This window comes from Aulonocara stuartgranti, assembly GCF_965226115.1.
Source record: "Aulonocara stuartgranti genome assembly, chromosome: 13".
Taxonomy (NCBI): Eukaryota; Metazoa; Chordata; class Actinopteri; order Cichliformes; family Cichlidae; genus Aulonocara; species Aulonocara stuartgranti.
The window spans coordinates 20,131,947-20,158,324 of NC_138949.1; the positions used below are offsets into that span (position 1 = coordinate 20,131,947).

General features: G+C 40.4%; 1 protein-coding gene across 1 annotated transcript in view; it reads right to left on the reverse strand.

Moving 5' to 3' along the window:
- The window catches only part of lrmda (leucine rich melanocyte differentiation associated), a 208,644-nt gene extending 184,187 nt beyond the window's left edge, over positions 1-24,457 (reverse strand). The window contains exons 1-2 of the mRNA XM_082557336.1: positions 24,220-24,457; positions 23,577-23,677 (exon numbers count right to left, since the gene is read on the reverse strand). Coding sequence (XP_082413462.1) covers positions 23,577-23,677; positions 24,220-24,261 — 143 coding nt within the window. The 5' untranslated portion in view covers positions 24,262-24,457. The remainder of the gene's footprint in view (positions 1-23,576; positions 23,678-24,219) is intronic.
- Between the last annotated feature and the right edge of the window lie 1,921 nt (positions 24,458-26,378).

Here is a 26,378-nt window from a genome sequence, read left to right on the forward strand (position 1 = left end):
TCACAGGGCAGCCCGCAGGGGTCCTCTCATCGGCAGAGGGAGGGGATTCTACCACCTTAGCGGGTGAGAAAGGCACAGTATTATTACACCCCATCAAGGAAACTCCAGCTGACAATAAATCCCTGAGCGCTTTACAGTGCAGACAGTGAGCATGGAAGAGTGCCACTGAGCGAGAGGGGAGGAGGGCGAGGAGACAAGGAGAGGAGAGGAGGGAGAGGGGGAAGAGGACTATCCCTCAAAAGGCCATAAAGCCTTCAGGCTGTCATTCAATTTCAAGAGCCATGACAACGGAGAGTGTTTGGCGACTCCATTTTTTTTAACTAAAAGATTTCGGCACCACAGCTGATCTGTAACAGTCATTACAGCCCTTCTAAAGGCAGTAAACGTTTGACTTGACGAGCAAATTTTAAAACGAAAGAACTCTGCAGTATCCATTTGCTCTTCACAAGCCTCACTCGACGCCTTCCGCCTCGCAACTCTATGTTAACACGTGCACAATCCCAGCTTCTACCAACGATTTCATTCTGCTTACAAAAAGACATTACGATGGAAAACAATATACGGAGCGGCTGACTGCAGGCAAAACCATTACTCGAAGAGCATCCTGTCAGAAAAATCTGCCAAGAGCTAAAAGCAAAATACACATCTAAAATAATCACTGATGATTCTGGGCTAGTTCTGTGGTGGAGACGGCGCTCTATGGCCTTGTGTGAGAAAACAGGGAACATGCCTAAGTTATTACTGCAGGAAGGCAATCTGTCAAAGCCAGGCTGTTCTGGCATAGCCAATACCACTGGTGAGATCAGAGAGTCAGATTCTGCTTGCAATTACTGCTAAAGGACCTTGGATGCAGGCAGCCTGCTATCAATTATTTGCCTGGCCCTAGACACTTGGAGCTGTCAAAGCCCTACTGTCTTCTGTTTTGTAACAGAGGGCCCTCTGAGACTCTGAGGAAGCCTAGCCTCTCTCCGACAGCAAGGGAAGATAGTTTGTGTCATTAAGTAGCGCTATTATGGATTCACACACACTTCAGAGTGCGTTTTTCTCCTACTTTTCGTGCTCTTTCCAATCTGTAGTATCTCTGCCTGTATCTGTTTCTCTCTCATACCCATTCATCCCATGACGAGGGGATTAAAACTAAAAAGAGAAGACAGACCATGAAGAGAAGCGTTCTAGCTGACAGCTTTGACCTGAGTATTTATGGCGAGGCTCTCAGCTCTGATATTCACCCTGGTTACTTTTATGTGTAGTGCATACCAGCTCTCAAAGGGTACGTAGATCCCATAGCTGCACACTTTCATGCTAACTGGTACTCTGGTCAAAGTGTTGAAGATTTCCAACACAGAAAAGTTTAGTTATTTTTTTTTAGTTATTTATTTTTTTGGTTACATATATTAATGTTTATTCCCATCTGTCTCAGTCTTTAAATTCCCCTAAATTAGAATGATGAGGCAATTTAACAACAGCCTAATGCACTATAAATGAAATTTAAATATGCTTTATTGTGCCACTTATCCCACTGCATGCTTCCTTGTGGAATAAAGGATAGACAGGGATAGATTAATCATTTTTTTTCCACAGGATGACATTATTTTGGCCCACTCAGCCCTGAGCTGTCCCCCAGGACAAGCCCCCTGGATCATCCAGGAACGGAGCTTTGACACCAAGTGACAGATACACCCCCCTACCTCCCGCCAAGTTCCGGGACCTTATCAGTGAAAATTGCATTCTTATGGTAAGCAAATGTGCTCCAAAGCAATACTGCAGTTGCCAGTTTCAGGAAGCTGTCAGGGAAAGGAGGAAAGGTCGTGTACTGTGTGGGTTTCAGCAAGCTAAATGTAGTATGTACACTGTGTGGGTGTGTGTAAGTGGACAGACATGCACCTAGCATAAGAACCTGGGGTTCAAGGGATGATAGCAAGGTTACTGTCATCTTAGCTTCTCAAGGTCAGCTGCTATCATCAGCAGAGGTATTATCTCCTCACACAGACAGCTAATGTGCTGCAGCTTTATCCTTGAACTGAAAAGCGGTCAAGAGACGGTCAAATACTTTTCATTTGCTTTGCTTTCTATGACTGTGTACGTTTATGTGGGTTTTTTTGGACAATTTGGAAAAATAAATTGGCTGAATGACCATGGCACCACAATACAAATGAAAAACCAAGCAAGATGCCCAATAGGTTGATCAGCTGGTCAGTAATAAGCCCCCACTTCACCAAAGTCTCCATCCTTTGCCGACTCTCAAGAACAACTTTATGTATTAACTAAGAAGTAAAATGAGCTGAATCACATCTTTCTCCTGTACATTCAGACAAATCTTCAGCCAATTTCATCATCCTCTTAGACTAAGACTCCAAAAAAAAAAAAAAAAGTGCCAGTTCCAACAATCGATGTTGACAAAACTATGAGCGGGGAGCGTCAATCAAACTCGGGTTGCTATTAAAATTATCCAGAAGAATTCCAGCAAACCGGGAACAGGTGAGAGGATTCAATTTCAGCTCACTGATTGATACAAGATATTTGTTTTGGTAGTGAAATTAAACTTTTGCTTAAATCCAGCAACGTCCTTTATCTCCCCATTCTTCTGTAGGTTTAGTCATGCATGGAGAAGGTGCTCAGAACTTTCCAAATACACTCACAGAGATTGGGGAGGAACTCACTCTGTCAGAACCTTTTGTGAAGGGTTTACAGCTTAAACCCCCTTGCCCTATTACACCGGCGACCCCTTTTCCCCCCTCCTTCCGATTCAAGAGTTTCTCCAAACATCAAACTTGGGATTACCTTTTGATTTCCTTTTAGGTGAAAAGAGTTCTTAAGTCCACAGCTGTGAGGTCTGACAGACAAAAGCAAGGAGGAGGGACTGCGAAGTCACCATATTTATCATGGCTGGGTTACCTCTCCTGTCAGAACCTTTTTTCTTCCACATGCTAATTAGCAATATCTTTCACACTTCCAAACCTGCATCATGTCCTCCCCCCCCCCCCCACCCCCCAACTCCACCCCACTTTCCTTTTCTCTTCCCTCATCCTCCCCCTCCACTCCTTTCCCCCTGCTTACCCTCAAACAGAACCCCTCTCCCTGGCTCGAGGCTGTCCCTCTCCTGGGGGAAACGAGGTCTGTCAAATCAAGTCGAAAGCCTATTAGCATGCTAATCCACAATAAAAGCACGAGATTTGTCACTTCCCCTTAGGTCCAATCAGACATATAAGGAGTGTTTATAAAAAATACAGCCAAATTTAGCCGATTTGCTTTCATGCAAGACCTTGTATGTAAACTAGGGGGTGATCAGAGATAAAATAAACCCACTGAAGGGCTGGACTACGTAATAAACTGCACGTGTTAGTTAAATGTTTAGGGGGTTCTGAAGTGAATCGGTCTTGCATTTTCGCTTTCAAGTTTTTGTTACAACTACATTCACATTTACAGCTCGACAAAAACCTTGATTAAACAGTTGGCATCAAGATTTGTGGGAAAAAGGAGTCGGACAACATAAATTTAAATACAGTCTGATATGCATGATGTGCAGAACATGCCGTTATCTGGGTAGACATGCTGTAAATCTAAAGACCTCTGCATGACATTAAAATCCAGCTCGTATGAATGCATATATGTCAGCTGCATTATGATTAAAACTGTCGGTTTAAGTGAAAAGATAAATTGTAGACACATTATCTGTCTCACAGTGAGTAATAATTTGATTATTGCATCATTACTCTTTTTGTATGTTCCATCAAAAGCCAGGTCATATTCCTCTCTAATGATAAACACTCCACTCATCCCAATTTGTCATCTATTTTCTGAAACACTGACAGAGATGTGACGAGAAATATAACGCAATGTGTCTGGTTGTGGCATTAACTTTAAAAAAAACTTCTCCTGTTTCTCAGAGTGCGCCAAGCATGGCCTGCACATTGGGAGATCAGAGAACGTGGCCGCTGTGGTTCGCCTGCTACCATCAATCAGACCCCAAATGGCTTCCTTGACACCACCACTACTCATTTTCCAGTGTGCCTTATGAGGCAACCATCCTGAAAAGAGCAGTAGGGAAAAAATGGTAAAGAGGCAGGGTGCTTTTTGAGAGAAATCACTGCCAAAATTTTCCCTAACAATAGGTTTCCAAACCCATCATCTGGAGAGGTGGGCCTCGGATGGAGTCCAGGTGCACACCAGCAGCGAGTGAGTAAGTTCACTTGTCAATACTGTATGTTTGAAATTTTTTGACACACGCTCACCCCTACCTTACCCCTCCCTCGTTAATGTCATCCTCCCTCTTCACACTCCTCTCCATATCTTTACTCATCTCTCATTTCTTCCCCCTTCTCCCTTCCGTGTGCAGGGGCCAGAGTCAAATTTACAACAACTGTCAAAGTCAGGGATGACAGATAAATTAATCTTCTCTTCATGAGTTTACATCCCAGGCATCTGGTCTGCTGATCTGGCCCCTAACAAGCACAGGGTCTCAGCGAGCTGTCTTTTAAAGCTGATGTTTTCATGGCCAGAGATGAATTACCCTGTCACGAGAATCTATTTATACAGCAGTTAGAGGGTGGGGCTCTGGATGCAGGACAGCGTGATTTCATGGGTTAAGGTCCCCTTGAAGCATCTGTTAAATCTGGTTTTGTCAGACGCACATCAGCACCAGGTCCATTCTTGTAGTAGTTTGTGTTATACACTTTTTTTCATATAGGCAGACTTTTTTTTTGTCTGATATCTACAGTTTCTAGCTGGCTAACCCACTGAATATTCCTCACTACTTAAACTCAGAAGTAAACACCTCTGTGATTGTGGCTCCATTAGTGAAATTACATTACAGTAAAGCGTGAGAGCATAGGGAGCAAATCTAAATTCACATTCATCATCCTAAAGTCAAAGAGGAGCTGGAATACAGGAGATGGAGTTGCCCCTGTGGATCCTGGACCAATTTTCCAATTCAAACAAATCCAGTGGATATAAAATCTTGGGACTCCCACTGGCACTAAATGAGCCCAAACTGACAGACAAGCATATTTTGACGAAACATGCATGGCCTATTTTAGCACTACATTTGAAAATATCAGTACTCAGAATGTGGGGCAGTACAAGAAAAGGTGCCTTTCTTTAACTATAGAAACATCCAGATTTATCAATAGTCTTTACTGAAAACCTAATAGATTGTATTAGGTTTTCTCCTCAGTCTTAACTTTTGCATTGCATGGATGGATAATGGGACCAAAAAAATTAAAAGAAAAGGTGTAAGACGCTACATGTATAAGACAGAGAAAGTATCACTGGAGGAGAAATCAGCGACAGAACTACTGCAGAAAAAATAACAAAGATGGCTTCTAAGTTAGAAGGAAAGACCTGATTTTTTGCTTGCTTTGTTGCCTTTAGTTTATCAATGTAACCTACAGGAGCATTTAGTCTCAGTAGAAGTCATATGTTTCTGAAGGAAAGTGACAATAAACATCAAAGTCAATTTACTGAGAAGGATTTTTAACAACGTTGAAGGGCTTAGTCATATCTTTACCAAGTACTTTAAAAATAATTTCCTGAAAATAAGTCTTAAAAAACAACTTTAAATCAGTAATTCATGCCTTGCTTTGTACATCCTATTTACAGAACCGTACCTTGTTCAGATTGCAGATTCATCTTTAACTTTCTGCAGCAGGAACTGAACTGAGTACAGAATCTCTGCTGCTCCCTTTAGGGGTCGCCACAGCCGATCATCTGCCTCCATCTCACCCTATTTCTAAATCCTCTTCTGTCACACCCATCCTCGTGTCCTCCTTCGTGAACCTCCAATCATTAGAAAGAGAAAATTAGTCATTAGGAAATGGCTAAGGGAACCAAGCTGTGGGAAATGGTAATCCATTCTTAGTGTCAACTAACAACTGCCCAACCACAAGCTCAACATTTTCTGTTGAGGTGGCTTTGAAAATGAGACCTCATGTTAATTAAGGGGAAATAAAAATAAAAATCATAAACAGTGTGGAGCCGTGGCATGCGTGACCCTCATTAATCAAAGCAGAATATCTGCTTGTGTTAGTGCATATTCCATTTGAAAGCCTGTGATCACAGAACTAGAGTTACAAATACATAACTCGCTCCAGAAAGTGCTGATGATTTTCCTCTTTCAGCCTCTCTCCCTCACTTTGTCTTTCTCCCTCTCTCTTACTTTCCATCTCTCTGTTTCTCATTCATCTTAAAATGGATTGCTCTGTCACCTGGACTAACACTTTACTGAGAGCAGCCATCAATACTTTTTGTCAAAAACTGCAGGCTGTGCCAGACATGTCATCAATCACCATTTACATAAAACAAAGAGCTTTCCATGACTGCCAGTCAGAGGCAGTGCTGCTCTGACTTTGCCGAAGATAGAACGAGCTGTTTCACAGGTCCAAAGAGACAGTGACTGCACTGCAAGCGCATGTGTGTCAATCTCCAACAGATTACTATTGGTTTGCAAATAGCAACCAATAAATCAATGAACCAGAGCTGTGATCTCCTCCATAGGGATCCAGTCTAAAAAAATAAAAAAGGGGGGGGGGGGGGGAAAGAGCAACTCTGAATATATAAAAAAAAGGAAAATAAAAAAAAGAAGTAACATATTTAGGCCGTTACAAAATGTAACAATCAAAGGCAAAGGCTTAAGTATACACGCTGTTCCAACACTTCATTGCTTCACCACCATCTGTGGAGTCTCAATGTCCACCTGTGTTTGGACAAGTTCATAAGTCAAGAGATATGAACGGCATCCTCTCCCCTCAACCATCCCCAGTAGACAAAAATAAGCCGGCTTTGATATGAAACACACGCCCGCCTAGTTCATACATTTACAGTTTCTGACACAGAGAGGAAAGCAAGATTTCATATCATTTATTTAACTGAAGAAATATGGTAATCATCCTTATAATTGTCCCCCACTCCGATACACATTTTCTAGACAAATACAGTAAGCAGGCCAAAAACCCAGAGATAATCTATTCAGCCAATGTGGTTTGTTATTTTGGAAATAATGTATTGCATAAGCACTAAAAACCGATTCACTAGAAACTAACAAGATTTCTTCCCCTCACCTAAGGTGTAGCAAACGCGCACGCATGCATACCATGTGAATGTGCATGCATAGGTTCACACGCGCACGCCTAAAGAATTCAATTTGGAAACCATCATTGGAGCGCAGAGGAGACCTGGAAAGTCATATTGCTATAATGCTCAGATTATCAATCATCCTGACATTTTATTGGCTTTATCACTGTACATACCATTAAAATGATGTCTGGCCCAGATTGTCAGGGGGCAAACATTAAACAGGCCAGGATTAAAATGCAGATCCCAAACACCTTTCCCTCAGCAGCTGAAATTGCCCAGGACTAGGAAGCTGACTTTGGATGTGCTGTCAGAGGAGACATCACATCAACACAGAGCTGGGCTGACGAGTAGATAGATAGTGTCACACTCAGGAAATGCAGAGGCTTCCCTCTATTTATCACACGCCGTAGTCAGTCAATGCGCTAAAAGAGTGATAACAAATGAGGGGAAGAAACATCTATTAATCTCCCCTTGCACTCCTAATCAGGCATCGTTGGTAAACCCCCCTTTGCACGAGAATGGCATGCAGCTAGCCTACCGCTCATGAAGCTCAACACTTGTGCTATTAAAAGTAATTTTGGTGGCTCTGAAGCAGCGAGGAAAGCAAATATCCATATTTCAAAAGATCTTGACAGTTAAAAGGTTGTTAATGGGCATTTAAATGCTAGTGCTGCTGCCAAGCTGGCAATGAGAGCCATAAAGCAAAAGAAATGTCTCCTCTCTCTCAAAACCTTTAATCAAAGCCGTGTAGAGCAAACACACAACTCTGCTCTGTGTACAGAAAAAGGAATGTTTTTCCAAAATGTCTTATTTTACTTTCCCTCAGAACTTCGTGTAGACATCAAATGGGAATTGCCATTAGTTTTTTGTCTTTATCAACACGTGGGTGGTTTACCATAAGAGCTCTGTGGTTACAGCAAAACTGATATTTAAAAAAAAGAATCTATATCTTTCTGAGAAGCAATTCAGAGAAATGTTTTGCGTTTGTCACAGTTTGGGAAGTTATTTTTTTAATTTCTGCCAGAGGAACTTTGGCCTGGAAAAAAATCAGCAAAGTTTTAAGATATGTTAATGTGCCCGGAAAATGCAACGCACTCGGCAGCCTGGATAAAAATGTGGCATTCAAAAAATTTCGACAAACAAGGGATTTTTGCCTCGCCTCCAAATCTGTCTTAGCTGTCTCGCTTTTGGAGGAGTTTTTTGACATGAAGCTCGAATGTCCCTTGCAAACACGTCTGACACTGCGAATAAAAAGGTTGAAATAATAAAGTGAATGAAAACAAATGAGAGACTATGCACTGCTGGTATTTGGATAACTAACTCTCCACAAGCCTACACTACAATCACAGCACAATGGGAGAAGCAGTGAGTGACAGTCACCATTTTACATGGACTTAAGTAACCAGTTTACTGTCAGCTCTCAGTCCCCCATCTTTATTAATGTAAAAGAAGCAGTTTTAGCTGTAAAACATTACATCCTTCTGTGCAAACGGGATTAATGGAAGCGTTAGAAACCACATTTTAGACTAATAGGCACTAAAGGTCCAAATAAGCAGCCTACAGGATATCTTGTGTTAAAAGAGAGTTACGGCAACTGATATATTTTCAGTTTGTTTGTTGTGATCGTCATATGATACAAAAGTGGCCCAGCTGCTTCTATCACAAGAGATTTTATTTACTGCCATTTAATAGGCTTACATGGTGTGGTAGTAGCAGAGGAACAGCTGCAAATGTCTCTTACCCATCATCATAGGTCTTATGTTTGTCTGGGAGAAATCTATTCAACGTGAACATGGCCAGGTTGAGTTGATATTCCAACATGTGACAATATTTAAGGTTTTTATATTTTACTGATACGTATCAGAAAAATGTAAAAGCAGCATGTAAAGTGGATGTACTGTACTGAGTCGCTGTTCAATTCTTTATATTTTGCTAAATGGGAGAGAGATGCAGTGATTTTTTAAAAAAAAACACATCTGCAAACATAAATGGTACACAGTACATCAGGTGAAAACAGAGATTGTATAGTTCTAACAAGCCTGTAAGTTAATATTTGGTCTGATGATCTTTATTGTTCTACACAGCCTGAACTCTATTAGGCAGCTTTCTTGTGATTTCGTTAAGTAGTCTTCAGAAATAGTTCTCCAACCGTCTTAAAAGACATTTAACGCTCTTTTTTGGGTGTTGGCTGCCTTTTATTCTACCTGTCATACATACATTACCGTCCACACACTGATGACAATTTGAGCCAACTTTTTCAAATTTGATGTTATCCCTCCATAAGACTTGTTACAACTGATCTTCATCCCAGTTCTTGGGTAATTTGGTATGCCTCAGCCTCCACCAATTTCCACTACACACCATGCTGAGATATGTCAAGTTTTCAAGTTTGAGAATCACCTTGCGGGTGCAGAAATACTATTTTATTTCTGTAAAACTGTTATCTGACATGTTTTGGAAATTCATCTAAAAAAAAGGGGGAATGTGGGATGTGTTTGTTTTACAGGCTGCTAATAACAAGGTGCCTAAAGATACAATTAAAAATGGGTTCTTTGGTATATGTAGCCACAACACTGGTTCATCCCTTGGGTTTTTATGCCTGAAATGCTTGGGTGATTCATAGGTCAGTGTCAAATAGTTTAACAAACAAGCAAACAAAAAAGCATTCCTCTGAAAATGCAGCCAGTATCCAAAGAAAAACTTCAGAAAGACCTTTAGAAAGCCTGGGGAACTAATGCTCTTGACCACATTAAATGAAATACAAGACAGTCTGGCTCCTTGGAAGCAAAATAAAAAAAAATGGGGGATGAATCAAGACATTTGTGTATGGACTGACATAAATAAAAGTTGTAGTGATACATTAAGATCCTTATATTTAGTTTATAAGATTGAATGCTTTACTTCGTTTTAAATAGGAAGGAAATCCAAATGGTCAAACCCAAACGTCTCGTGATAACACACAAGGATTTCTGTGTTCGTCACATCCTTTCAAGTGGCATCTTCACCATAGCCACAGTCCGCTCACAAAGGCTCCACTTCATGAATTCAATCCCAGAGCAAACTATGTTTAGGTCAGATGTCGTAGATGCTTAAAACATTTGCTGAGTGACTTCACTACCACGAAGAAAGCGCACAGCATATCTGATCACTTTATCTATGTCTAAGATAATTGCAGCATATAGTTTGGATCATGAGGTAGCCTCCCTAATCGACTGCTACACTGTAAACGGAAATAAAAGCCAGCCTGTGTGTGAACTCTACAGATGAACAGACGCAGGTCCTCCTGTACAGGGACTTTGAAGCCTGTCACAAAAGGCACGAGACGGCAGTGTTCATCTCATTAATCTCCCACTAGAGGAAATGAATAGACTGACTGGGCTCGACATTTTTTTGTTCTATCATAAAGAGAAACACAAAATAGCTTGGAATGAAGCGCCACACATTATGAAAGCTATTATCTTCAGCTGCCAGTCTCCGTGTGTGTGTGTGTGTGTGTGTGTGTGTGTGTGTGTGTGTGTGTGTGTGTGTGTGTGTGTGTGTGTGTGTGTGTGTGGGAGAGAGAGAGAGAAAGCTGGTAAGCCAAAACTAATAGGCAGAAAGAGAGGTGGAAAAAAAAAGTAGGGGACTGGGTCAGATCATCTCTCTCTCCTCCAATTACTGACAGGCAGTTGAGAATATGAAATGAGACTGAGGAATGAGAAATATTCATATCGTCTCTGAATGGTATTAAACCCTGACAGAGAAAAAGAAAATGAATGGTGGTTTCAATTTTTTACTATGGATCAAATCTGACAAGATATTAAAGTGATCTCAAATCACAGACTGTCTGTATCATTGCCAAGACAAAATAGGATGTTCTCATTTTGGGTCATAAGAAAAGATTTATTACTAGAAAGACACAAATTGACATTTTCAGAATGACTACTTCAATCCCTTCCCTTCATCAAATTATCAGGCAAACAGTCAAGGCTGATGTTTACAGCGAGACTCCACTGGCACCAATCCTCAGCCACCAAACCAGTGAAAATAGCAAACACGACATAACTCAAACTACTTGACATGCTCTGCAGTCACTCAGCGCAAACCAAATCCCTTCAAAACCTTGTTGACTGCAGGATACCCAACCACCGCGCACATCTATCATCACAGTTTCCCAGAAGGCCATTGTAACACAGACATATACTATTGTGTGTTTGTGTTATAGAACCATCAGCCAAAACATAAAAACCAATGACATGTTATGAGAATTACAAAGCAAAGTCTTCTTCTGGGTTACTTTGGGTCCTAACATTTACATCTGCTATCCAGCTAAACACTGTTGCAGACTAGCTAGCGCACCCTACCATTGTAATGGTGCCTCCTAAAACCAGAGCCACAAATTCTACTCAACTCCCCACATCCCAATCTGATCCACTACGCAGGGAATGTGCTGCAACAAGCCTAATTACCAAAGGAAAACCAAAGGACCCAAAGGATACGTTGCCAAAGTCCTGTGTTGTGCCAGAACACCCCCAGAGGAACTGCGCCCACGCCCTGACAGGTAAGAGTTACCATACGAAATACTAAGGGAGTTGGTGTCGTGTTATTACTTTGTGTACTTACATAAATCTTTTTAATAGTTTTATAGCTTTTATTATTTTTATTATTATTACCTTAATCAAAAACATCTAGCTCAGGCTGCAAATATGGATTTTTTTTTTTTTTTTAATGTATACTAACTTTTTGACAGCACGAGTTCTCTCCATGCATCTCCATATCTGCTTTCTGTTAAAATAATTCACCAAAAAAACCACACACTTGCATCACTAGCACCCCAAGAGAAAGTTGGTCATACAAGCCTTTTTTATCGCTTCCGGATATTCTTTTAAATTCTGGCTACCTCGAGCATCCTCCACTGGCTTTACCACTTCAAAAACACACCTCATGAAAAAATCAGGAGGCCTGTCTGACATGTGTCCCCGTGCCCTGATGGCATGCCTACACCAAAGACCAGCATTGATTTTCTGTAACGTGGGGTCGGATTAGCCCTCTACAGGGATTAGCTGCCTGTGCAGGGCCTCAGGGTTCGCTATAAAACTAATAATTAATTTAAACAGCCAGGCCTATAGAAGGATACACTCACTACACATTCCCAGAATGAGGGGGTTAGCAGGAGTGGCAGAGTGTGTGGCATTCTCTGGAAGGAACAGCTGTGTGTGTCTCTCTCTAATATATATATATATATATATATATATATATATATATATATATATATTAGAGAGAGACACATATATATATATATATATGCTGTATGCTGAACTTGGTTCAAACTTCAACCTGACCACCTATTATCCATGTATAAAACTGAAACAGATAATGTGCAGTGTTAGATGTTAGATGTATTTATTTTATTTATTTGACCTGATTTTTAGCCACCATGCAATATTCCACTCTACTTTACTGCTACCAGACATTTAAAAATATCAAACTGTATCTTTTGTATCATGTATGCTTATATTAAAGTGATATTTCTATATACCTTGTATAGTGTACATTTTGTGCTGTTGTTCAATGGCATTATTGTTATCTTATCTTCAGCAGGTGTCTCTATATGAAAAAAGATGTGCAGGATATGCATATGATATGTTCCCAAGCAAGCTAATACAAAAAAAATACACCATAATAAAGAGGTCCTTTGTATTGTCATGTTTTTGCCTTTTATTTGTCACTTTTTGTTTCTTTTTGTTACTGACTAATCTCAGTTTAAGAGACCTTTTAATTGTAAACCAAAGTGTCCTTTTGCAGCAGGAATCACATGCATTAAAAATAAACTAATCTATCATTTTAAACAAGGAAATAGCTTCAACTTTTATTACTTATTATTACTCTTGAATTAGAAGTGAAAGTTAAAGGAACTATAAAAAAGAAACACCATATTTTTTCATCTTAAATCACTGACACCGTGATCTGAATTTTGCTTTCATTTGAATAATTCACATTGCTGCATGCTCTTTAGTCTGACACTGTGGCATAATTTCTTGTGTTTCCTTGCACAAAAAGAGACAATTTATGATCAACCAACCAATCTTCTCTTGAAAGAAACAATGAAAACAACCATCTTCCTTTTAAATATAAAAACTTAACATTTATAAAGCACCGAGCAGCACGGCAGTTTTGTGCAAAATGCAGAATTTGCAGCCAGAAGCTGCAGTCTTAACACTAATATTGTCATAAAATATTGACAAAACAATGTTCCATGCACATGTTTAAGATATCCAAAACACCGACCCTACAGCTGCATGAATAAAACTGCCCAAGGAAGGATTTGTGTTTTACTCGAAGCGAAACAAAAACAATGAAAACCATCACAAGTAGAAGCATTTCACTGCAGCTCCCTGTTATCATCCCCCTCCTTCAGCCGAGCTGCCAATAAGGGTTTCCATAGTCAGAAAAGGTAAAGGGATTTCTCCTACTCTTCCACAGACTTTGATCCGACTGACACACAAACGGCCCTCAGATCACAAGTCTATAGACCCTGTTGGGCCTCTTTGCCTGGTCTGCTTGTACATGTGCACTTTGTCCCTGTGAGGATTCCTTACCCTCCTCCCATTTCCCTTCGTCTCTCCTTTATACCTTCTTCCTCCTCCTCTGCCTCCTTCTCCTACTCATCCTCTGCTGTTTGGTGTTTTGAAACATCTGAGTACAGACATGTTCTGAGCTTTAGAGGACCCAGGGGTCCGGGATCCAGACAGAGGGAGAAAATAAAGAAACTCTACAGTGCCCCCAGTACAAAAGCTATCTCCCCATTACCAGTGGGGATAAACTCTTAAACATCACCAAACGTCTGGACAGACAGAGGAGATCAGAAGACTGTTTGGTCTGTTGTTCACATAATCATACTGTCAGCTAATAGTGCAGTCAGCAGCTTGCAGTGGAACCAGTGTGATGGGAGTCATTGCATTTATCCTTATGGATAAACAATGTTTTAAGAGGGAAAACAGAGAATAAGGATACTGTACTACGCAGCCTGCTGGCCCCAAAATGTAAGGGTTTCTCCTTGTAGTTTTCCAGCACAGACATGTCAGCAGCATGGACATGAAACATGCCGTCACTGTTTCTTATCTCAATATATCCCTGGGTGGAAAAGTGAGGCAACAGCTTACTGATGTCTTGCAGCCTGCCTGACCATTAAAACATATTTCCATGCTGATGGATGTCAGATGTAACCTTAAAAGAACCATAGCTTTCCCTTGATTTCTGAACCCAGTCCCAGCTACAGTTTTCTAAACTTATTCTTCATGCTTCACAAATGGAACGAGCACAAAGAGGAAGGGGAGAACAAGAGCGCAGCCGAGCGAGAGCGCAGGGACCGTTATCTCGGAAAAATCTTCCCGTCCGACCAAGTTCTTGGGATGGCAGCTTGGAAGGACAGTCGGTGGTTTTTAAAAGTGAAAGCTGTGAAAGATGCGAGTACGTTTATCTAAAATGGATACAGGAAATGAGATACAGCTGTGCTGAGAATGTGACACAGCTGTCCACGGCCAGGGACGGTTTAAGTGTTTTGCGGGAGTGCAGGAAAAGGTCTCACCCGCAAAGCCGGTTCTGCAACTGCAGAACAAGCAAATAAGGCATAGTTTATCACACCAGGAGTGGTGAACTGCGATTAAACTGGACTCAAATTATAGGGGTTATAAGATTAATCCCTCGTCTTCGCCAATATGCAAGATCAGACTGTTAGTAATCGCGAGGCCTTTGAGAGCTGCCATCTCCGCCAACAGCCTCCAACTGCATTTTATGGTCACAGGATTTATTCATCTACTGACAACATTTATCACGCAGCCCTCTTAAAAAATCATCCCCTAAAATTCAAATCACGGCAAAAACTGCCATCATCCTCTAAAATCTTGGCATGGATACAGCCATGTATCTGTCTTCACTTTACACCCCTGGGCCTTCTAGGAAAGACTGTGGGAGATTGAAAGCCATGAAGCGACCAAAACTGCCTAGGCCATACCAAAGGAAGCTCCTTTGTTCATCATCCAAAACAGGCTCCAAACCGTTTTCCCCCCCCCTTACTTTTTCTCTTTTCCACATCTGGGATTCAGCCAAGGGAAGTAGAAGTATGGCTCTCCCTGCTCTGCTTTAATATGTTCCATGCCTTCCAGTTGCTTACATCATCAATCTGGGAGATAGCTAAATGTGATGGGATGAACATAAACAGTGCCTGAGTTATGTCTTTAAAGAGACACAGGTCATGTCTCAAGTAGTGTGATTTTCCATTTTTTAGAAGAAAGCAAAGCACACATGGAGAGATCCTAACTGTTGGAGGCTATCCTAAATGACTTGTACATGTGTTATGTACTATAAAACATATGTCACGGAGGGAGAAGACTCAAGAAAAGGAATCAGCTTTACATTATCAAAATTCCCCCGTATCATCAACTTCAAGCAGCGAGCTTGTTATTGACAGCCAAATGCCAGTCCTAATCATCTTCCTTTTAATGCTCGCTTAAAAATGCACACCCTCATGTCAAAACCTGAATACGCATTAACTCTCCCCAAACGGTCTACTTACTAAACATGTCACTAATGAATTATACATCTGACTTTTTCCCTCTCTCATATTTACACGGTGTTTCGGCAGAATTTGTGTAGCAGCTGTAAAGTATTTAATAAGTGTTTAAATATGTAGGAGTCAAGATCTTAGCCGGTGCATGCACTTTACAGCGGATGTTTACACAATATCAAAAGACTCTGCTATGCCTATCAAAATGACTAAGACATACGGGTAGTTTGTTTTTCACTTGCCAAAGTAGAAAAGGGAGCATGTCCACTTGGGCCCCATCAGTTTAAATCATAAAGATCCATCACTTTGCACTCTGCTAAAACACTAAGGAAACATATTGTGGATTTTAAGACCCTTTTTATTCAGCCAGACTGTGTACTAAAACTAATTGGATTTCTGTCAATGGAAAAAATATATCCCATGGATAGCTTTGAACTCAATAGCTTTGACCATCCAACTTGCCACATGCCAAGCACCAGGGAGGAAAATTAAATCAGTGGTCAACATAAAATATTAAAATAGCATGGTATCGAATTTTTGAAAAATGATGTCAGGGTGGCTCATTATAGCCAGCAAGGCAGTGAATTAAGCTATATTTAGTGGGTGATAATTGAAATCATAGCTGTAGTCATTAGCACTGACAGGTTTCTAAATAATACCCAATAAATCCCATCTTTTTAGTAAGTTCCCCATGACAGCTGGCAGTGCTGAAAAATATAAAGTAAAGAAACAGAATATCTTTTCCTTTCTTTCCTCTCACCCTCCCTCCCTCCCTGCCCCCAATCCCAAGACTTCTCTCCCTCTCTCTCCTTCCCTCTTAGAGCCAATAAAATGTCAGCTTTTATACTCCTCCTCCAAAGTGTTGGCTAGATGTCAGCAGGCCCTTCTAAAGCCCTGCCACTGCAAGCTGAAGGCCTGTAAATCTCTGCATCAGTGGCACGCCATCCGTCTTGGGATATACAATAAAAAATGTGACGCAGTCATAAAAGGAATGGCATCACTGCCCAGTGTATATAATGTGAACAAAAGGAACATAAAGATGTTCCCTTCAATTCAGAATCCTTAAGCACAAGATGGTTTTAGATAGAAGGAATGCACTGAAAGGCTGACGGCAGCTCCTGACACTGATGGTTCTGTCTGTCTTTTGTTGTGTTTTAACAATGAGATAAAGATTTACTGTATACTATATATCCTGTACCCAGGATAAAGGAACTGTCCAGCTGTAAGCTGATTGACTAGCTACTCAGCTGTGTTACACCAGAGCCACTGCAGCCCAGATTTTTTGTAGGCACTACCCGGCCGAGCTGTAAGTGATAACAAATGTCTGGATCAGTCAGATCAGACATTAAATGGTCTTTATCCTGCCAACTCCCTAGTACAAAGTTTGTGTAATGTCAGTTGGAGCACATGTGATCATTGTCTGCAGAATTCACACTAAATAGCCGGGTGATATGCATCCTGTCGTCTGCACGCTCCACCTGGGAACCACCCCACACCTAAATCAATCGGGGTAGCAGGAACGCTACAACTTTGTTGTATACTACAGCAGAAGAAGGCCAGGAGCTAAGTCAGATTCTCTCGAACGCCTCAAGTGTGCACTGAGAGTGCAACGTGAGCAGAGCTGCATTTCCCTGTCGACACAAGAGGTGCAGCAGTGAACTGCAGTTTGAAACCAACTTTGTTTTGCAGTACTCAAAGCGAGATAAAAACAAATTAGACACAAACTCGTCCTAAGAGGATGTGGGTTTTTTTTCTTTTTTGTTTTGTTTTTGGAGGAAGGGGGATTTCTAATGAACTAGGAGGTTTGCCAGTGGTTTATCTCCATGGTAATGCTCACGTCTTCCTCAAAAAATGGATGGCACCAAAACAAACCACAACAACTTTTCAAAAGCCAGCAGGAAGGGTGACCTTTTATAAGGACTCCACAAAATATGAGAGAAGTACGTCACTCAAAGAATCCTGACATTTCAAGACATTTAAAAAAAAAAAAAAAAAAACAAATATGAAAAAGTGAGTTGTCCCACAATTGTCTCCAAAGAGCCAATCAGCAGTGCACAGTTGAGATTTGTGACAGTTATGAGCATGTTGCAAGAAGTATATCTACTCTCTTTCAAAGTGAAGATGAAAGTCAGTGTAACTTAGCATTTTTCTTGACTTAAGTCTATCCAAAGTTTGAATTAGTATGGCATTTGTTCAGCGGCGTGTTGGTTTGAGCCAGGGACGATGATCATGTCACCACTGTGGATTGAGCCATTAGTGAAACCATAACGTTGTGTAATTTTCCTCATGCAAAGCATAACTTGCAGAGATAAAAGTTCTTTAAACCTTAATCATTTCAAATCTATCCAAAGGCATTATAATTAAGACCGTCCAAAATATAACCTCATGTAAAAGACTTAAGCGATAACGTACCAAACATATGACTTTGATAAAACTAATTGCCCACGACTTGTGTGCATTTCTCTACCCTGGCTTTCTGTTGGCATCATTTTAACTGTCCGTTAACAGAGAGAAAAGTGTTTGCAGCAATCACAACCTCAAATTGGTGAGATGGAGGAAAAAGACAAGCTATGTCATCCGGCGACTTTCCCAGGAGTAGTACATCATTTAAAAAAAATTCTAGTTTAAATTAGTACCAAAGAAGGATACGAAATATCAATGTCCTTCATATGAATAAGTTATTTCCTGCCAGACCGTGTCCTTTTCATCTATCCGGTTTAAATCTCTTTGCGCTGGGAGAGCTCTGCGTACTTTGTAATTTATGAGACATAGATCAGGTTATCCTAGAATATCGGCCTAAACAGGCCTGATGGATCAGATATGGAATATATTTCCTCAGCAGAACAGAGTACGCCACCACTATTACCAGGCACACACACACGCTGCTCCCAGTTAAGTGATTTGAGGACTTCATACTGCCAATGTTTCATATTCTCTCCTCCTAACTGACACTTTATCTGCATACCAGCATCTCTGCAGATTGAACACTTAGGCAAGACAATGACAGGCTCTCTTCCTGTTGTCACTTTTCATTCTGGGCCCAGTCTAATGCCTCTTACTGGGCTTCTGCCAATAACAGACCCCCTCATCCCTCCTCCCCAAACCATCAAACAACCAGAGTCTACCTATCGTGGATAGAAAAGGAACACTTGATGTCTGTGACACTCATTTGTCAATTAGAAGGCCCCTTCCAGTGTTGACATACAGCAACTTGAAAGACAGAGCGGTCCCTGTGATGAATTAAAAGAGACAGATGAGTGAGGCTTGAGCAGCGGAGTAATACTATAATGTTTCTTAGATATGAATATAAAACGACACAGTTGACAGGCCATACAAGGTTTTATTTCATTTCTCAGTGTACTAGGCCTCCCTACTTTGTCTTCTTTGTTCTCTTTTCATCAGACTACTTACATCTCATTTTGACAGCCGTGCGACATTTAGAGCACTTTCGTTTTAAAATGCAAGTTAGCATACTTGATTTGTCATTAAAATGCAAAACGCCTGCCATCACCAACATGGCCTGGGTGAGCACATACCCCCACAGACAGAGGCACACACATTGCATACATACACACACACACACATACAGTAGATGTGTGTGCCTAAGTCCAATATGGTCTTCCTATTCTTGAGAGCAGGCTGAATTTCAACTTTGGTGGATTTTATGTAGCAGATCGACTCCTGACATTAGACTTTTAAGTATACCAGAGAGTAATGTCAGTGTTTCAGATCATAGAGTGGGTCACAAGGGATATGAGCCCATGTAGGTTAACGACTGAATTAAAGATCTTTGTGGTAAGAAAATTTAGAGGTGGAGTGCTTGACTTTTACCTGTAAATTAACGTCCTTGACATTCAATGCTGTGCCTAATAAGTTCAAACGACGCTGACAAACGCTTTCAGCAACAGGTTACATTCCTACATTGTTGCACAGATAGCAATCATTAAGTTAGTGGCTAGGGGCTATGGCTAATAATAATATAACATTAATCTGGGAGCTAACATTATCACTCCTGCTGGTCAGAATAATGCAGCCATTTAATGTCTGAGTCCAAGATTAAGTCAAAGAAAAGTCTACCATTCTCTCACAGAAATAGTGAGAGCATACGTTACCAACTCTATTTGATCAGCAATGGAAATATGGTGCCAAGTCACCAAAAGCACATCTAAAAATGTTGTTTATGTTTTTTTCCACTAACTAAGAGAATCCTAAAATATAACATAATATATTTGTAATTTTGTCCCTTTTTTATTGAGTATTTTCCTGAGTATCAGTGTCATATTTGAAATTCTGATATTGTGAAAACTGAGACTGACTGCAAGGAAAAATAGACATTGGTATCTTCTCATGCATGGAAAAATGTAAAAGTTGCAGTTTCATGTGACATTTACCAAATGTCTCTAGTATCTCCAATATTTAAAGGTATTTCAAAGAATCACTGTGATTGCACAACTTTAATCACTCTTGTTTGGAAATTTTGCTTCAATTTTAATTTTCATAATACAAGAAATTATTAAATTTTACAAGCTGGAGTGCATTACAGGATCTTCTCTCACCTAAACAACTGAAATGTTTCTGCGCGCCCACCTTTATCTGGCATATTTTACTTTACCAAACAAAAGCGGATTTATATAACAAATCTTTTACGGTATTTGGATAAATTTACCAAATAAGAGGACATCAATCTTTTTTTCTTTTCCACTTGTCTCCATAATTTTCTTTGGAACAACTTTGATCTTTTGCTCATACCGAGGCTCACACAAAGGATGCTTGCCTGTGGCTGGCTCGGAGCTCTGGAAAAACAAAGTAGCTTTATCTACTTTGTTTTTGTTAGCTTCTTTAAAATGTTCAGCTAGGCAAAGTTGAGTGAAGCATCTAGTTAGATTAGTTTTTACAATCTTCTTTGTACCTCACCCACAGTTTACTTTGGCAAACTTTGTGTCTTCACTCACAGTGAGGTGTTTCCAAGCTTATAATATTTAACTTGTCTGTGCCACCGTGCATGCATGAAACGAACCGGCTCATAATAGGATATACTGGAGGCTGAGTACCTGATCCAGGCTTAGAAGACTGAAAATGGACCAATTCAGTCAGTCAGTATATCTCTATACTTTGGTTTTAAAAAATATATATATATAACTAAATTGATAAAATAGGCTTACTGGAAAAAGTAGAGTTTTAAGATTTCACAACTGGCTGTTGATACCCAACTGGGATTTGTTTATCAGGATGGTTTGTCTGATTTCGGAAGACAAGTATCCCTGTTGTAATAGTGTTAGGATTCTTCCTGAGACTCAGAGACACATGTCCTCTTCAATCCTCGTGTGTCCAGGGTGATAACACTGCATGTAACAGTCACAGCAGGGAAATCGTGTCAACATAGCACATGCTCCTTCACAGCACTGTATACACAACTGACCTGGAACAAAGTGGACAACACAATACCAACCAAGCCCTTCCTGGGACAGAAATCTCACTGTGAGCCACAGTTCTCAACACATTGATGAGACAGGCTGACACTACAGCACACAGAGGGAGAGGTGTAGGTGTGACAGCCCACTACCATAATTTCATCCTGCCATTACCTGCCCAGCCACTCACAGTTATGCTCACAGAGACAGATGCGCAAACACTGCACCCAAGCAAACATCCACAAGCACACATACAAAATAACAAACATATGCGCTACACGCACACAAAACCACACAGGACTCAGTTAAAGCCAATGCCAGCACCTTGCTTCTCGTTGTGACTCATTGTCAGGTTGCTGGATGAGTGTTGTCAATTGAGCTGACAGAAATAAGCACATTAGCTACAACAAACTCTGGCAATGTCTCCCTCTAGATTTGAGTCAAGCAGCATGAAGAAGTGCACGATGCTGAAGGTAGTCCACTGAGTTTAACCAACATGTGCATTTGTTTACACCTGGTTTGCTTGAGCTGACATTGAAACAAGGTCACGGTGTCAATATTCACAAATGTCTCTGACGTATAAGAGCAGCAGAATTTCGAATGTTATCATTATGAGATAAATAACAGTGTTTACCTATCTGGTGTGCAGATGTCCTATATTATAAAGGTGAAAGTGTGCTTAGAAACTTTTACCAATAATATTGGTTATAACCTTGTCAAATTATTCAATGCATTGTACAGCAGCACAAAATATGACGCATCAGTGGTTTATTGTTTCTTGTATATCAAAACTGGGGAATGGGAAACGAACAGTGGGTGCTACAACTTTGTCACATGTTGACGTGTTTATCCAGTTTCTAATGTGGTCATGTGTGTTTATGGTGATACCAGAAGGAACTAATACTAGCATGTTGGCAATGCATACTTTCATCTTTTAATGTTCTGTTGTATTAATGTCATGTAATGTTGTTGGAATCAGCTTTAACACACTGTACAAACACTCATTTTCACAACAAGCATAGGAATGAACCAGAACCCAGAAATTGAGGAAAATAAAGCAGCTTTGAAAATAAAATCTAGCCAAATCTAAAGCTAAATCATTAGAATTAAGCATGGTATAAGATCACTTTTTCCACTACCAAACCATCAATCAATATTGCACAGACATGAGCCCTAAATGGTTCAAGTATTGCTTGGCTTACTTCTGCACCACTTGTCTGTGCATACCACCCTTTGAAGTTTAGTAATGATATCTGACATCTGAGATTAGCTGAACTGAAAACCAATAATAAATTAGTCATTTCTGAGTCATAAATATTTCATTCTAAACATGAAGCTCTTAACGTGACAGCTTCAAGGGCAACTCACATAATGCCCGTCTTGATATCCCCAAAACCCACAGACATAAGAGTTGTTGCAGTCTCATGCCATAATGCTCCCTGTGAGAGATTACGTGCTTTCACTTCCTCTGAGGAAACGCCTAAAAACAATTGGTGTCAAACAGTGTATTCAGTACAATGCTTAGTCATGTGACAAGGTGTAATACTATATAGGACTTTTGCTAACTGGTTTAGGAACCTCACGTATGGTCATCTAATCAAAAAAATATTTATTGTGAGCAAAAAGGACACTTGGTATCATCTTGCCTACTGTTAGCTATTTAAAAACGTAAATGTTTCAAATTATCTGACTATATTTGAATGAAGAGCATGATAGGATACTGATGGTCAAGGTAATGAGAATGCAGCTACAAATCTTTGTTTTACCAGTTGCAGATGTTTAGACAAAACAAACAAAAGAAAAATGTGTGACAGGTTTCTGTATATCAGGCTTAGCCAAGGACCTAAAGATCTCTGTTTGCCCACCGTAGCAGATTTACAAGGACTGTGACTTACTCAACACCCTGTGCAAAGGTGAGCTCTGCACTGTGTGTGTAAATTCTGTGATAACAGATCATGGGCTTCCAAGAAACTCATGTTGGCCCATTCAGATATTCCTGAACCTTAAAAAAGATTTTTCAATTGAGGGGTTTTGCACTATATAAATCCATTTAAACTCCAAATACCCACTACAGACAACTGCCTCGAGACAACAATTTCTAAACAGAAAAGGGCCCAACTGAGATGGCTTCATGGCCTGACAGTCATGAAAGGGCTTCAGAAACAAAAGCACCTTATAACCATCATCTCTTTTCTTTTACTTGCCACATCAACTATGCTAGTCCTGCTGTTGAAATGGCAGCCCCCTCTGAAGCGGCTGCCATGAGGTGCTCCTTCATGTCCTGACAGAGGAATCTTTTCTTCTATTTGCCCCTGAATTAGCATGTCACATTTATCGATGATGCCTTTTATCCCGCCCCAGCGTGGCACCAGCCCAGTTCTAACACTCGTTCAGCTTTCTGATCTTCTGATGACACTGTGACCACCTGTAAACCCAGGGTACACATTCAGTTGCACCTGATGTGAAGACGCATGTCTCCCAGTAGCAGGCAGAGGAAGATGTAGGAAGATGTGCAGCTGATTACATGTTGTGCGCTTTGCTAATCTTACCTGAGCTGATTAAAACTCAGATCCAGCCTTCGTGCAAACTGGCCATAGGTCTCTCCAAGGAACTCTGGAATTTCCTTACAGTCGTGCCCAATGTATGAAATCTTTGAAAATTAAAAGAGAGAGACATATAAAGACTGCATCTCTGACGGGGGAACAGACACATTTTTCATGATATCCCAACAACAACTTTTTAATTAAATCTGAATAACATACACAGCCTTATACTGCAACACTTGGCGAAACAGCTGGATAGGATGCCTCACTGTAAAGCCGGATGGTTTCTAAACTACACCTGTCTTTCTGTTTATGCGAAGGGATAACTAATCCTTTCCTCTGTATGCTTTTCACTTCTGCCCCAGTGAACTTACATTTCAACAAACCGCCTTGCACTGGGTACACTTTATTACATTACTTATTACGGAGTTTATTTTTGTCAGTGAAGCTGTAAAAGAAGCGAAAGTCACATCTGTAATGCTAGCTTCAGCGTGTCACATGACTCCAGTGAAGTCGAGGAAACAAACACAGCAGCATAACTTCAGCGCTAGTAAATTATTTAGAGTGGGGCTTAAATAATAAAAAAAAGTGCCACATTACACAAGCAGGGGACAAAGTCTGAGAGAAACACTCTCCTAAGCAAACTTACCTGAGTCCCATTCAATGCGACCAGCGACTCGTTGTTTGCCATATCTTTCTCGCCCACTGCTTTTACATCAACTATCCGAGTCACTGCACTTAAAAAAAATCCGCTTACGAAAGAAAGACGTTACGTTTTGCTTTACGTTAAGCGCTGGTGTTTGTGGGTGAAGACCGAGTGCTTTGGAGAACTAGTGGCGATTTCAAATTGACTTTACTGTTTCCGCGTGCCGTTTCAATCAGCTGACCTGCTGTTGTGCGGAAGCACGCGGTCGCTGTTGCTGATCAAACCTGAGTGCTGACTGTTTTCCTAATGACAACATTAGATTCAGACTGGATGTGTGCACGGCTCTCGGCTAAAATACTGAAACATTGTGGAAAAAGAAGTCCAGGTAGGTAGAACACCTGGTCTCAGTAAACCATACGGGGGAGAGGGGGCGTGGAGAGCCATACTGGTAATAAAACATACATATACACTAAAATAGAGATTAGATCAAACCTGAAGTAAAATCATTTTAATTGCCCATGTTAGTCTGAGAAGCTGCCTCTATTTAACCAGAGCGTTATGGCGGTTCTTTACTGGGGGGTTACATCAAGTATGTAAGTATTTTGGATGTAAAGCTATAACATAGCAATCAACAATCAAGAACCTCGTTTTGAGTCAGTTTTCCAAATGGCACTATCTATGGTAAGTCTTGACAACATCTTCCCCTTTGACCACACAATTGGGCTCAGTGCTGCCCCCATCGCCCTTGACAAGTTTCTTATTTAAAGGGTAAGTTCACTCAACTTTTTCCTTTTCTTTTTCTTTTTGCATAAATGATGCTATGTTTATCTCTGAGTTCAGTGTTTCTCATACGTTGGCTTTAAAAAAAAAAATTAATAGATTCAAAATCAATTGTTATGTGACTGAAGTTCAGACGTTTAGGTTAAATTCAGAGTGTTTATTTAAAAAATAGGGTTTATAACCATTTTTTAACATATACCCCATTTACAGAGGCTCAAAAATAGTTAGACAAATTTATATAATTTCAAGCATGAGGCTTGTTTTTTAATACTTGGATGAACAGCAATGACTGGATAAAGTCTAGAACCCATTGGGATCTCTAAATCCTGTGTTTCCTCCCTTATGATGTTCTATCTGCCTACCGTTGCTGCTTGTTTGTGAGTCGTTCTGCATTGAGTTTTATTTTCAATAAATGAAAAAGCACGGACTACTGGGTTGAGATCAGGTGACTAACTTCACCATTGAAGAATATCCAATTTCTTTGAATGCTTTGACACATTATCCATTTGCACTGTGAAGCACTGTCTGGTCAGTTTTGGAGCATTTGATTCAGTCTGAGCAGAGAGTGTAGTACCCTGTACACTTCATACAATTCATCCTGCTGCATCTATGAGCAGTCACTGCTGACCTGGTTTCACTAGCAGCCATATGTACCCACCCCATAACATTAGCTACATCCATGTTTGACAGATGATGTAGTATGCTTCTAAGCTTAAGACCTTTTTCTCCTACTACATACCTTTCCCTTTCCATCATTCCGATGCTAGCCAAGTTCATCTTGGTTTCATCTTGGAACTGTTTTCTGACAAAGTATAATCTGTCCTGCTTGTTATTGAGCATAATCAGTAGTTTGCGCCTTGTTCTGAATGTTCTGTGTTTTCCATTCATGTTGGTATCTCAGTTTTGTGGACTTTGATAGCGATACAACTTTACTTAACCGATGAAAGAATTTGTGATTATCCACTTTCAGGTCTTTTGGTTTTGTTGAGCTGATCAGTCTTTCTTTTTAAGAGACTGTCAATTTTGCAGAGATTTAGATCTCTCAGATAGATTTATTTTGTTTTTCCAGTCTAATGACTACCAAAAGCTTGTTCCATATTTTAAAAGCTCTGTCCAGACTTCATAATTAGCCCTTTTGTTTCTTCCACTTGACAGTATGATGTGGAGTATAACATATTTGTCCTGCTAGTTATAAAACTAAACATGGTGTCAAAGGTCTGTGAAATTGCAGCATTCTGTGATCATTTTGTCCAGACCACAGTACAAAAAACTGCAATAGTTTTCCTTTTAATATTAGAATGCACTGGTCTGTGTACAGAATGTTGCTGTGGAGCACCAAACCTAATATTACAGAAATATGTTCCAAGACCAAGATCTTTGAA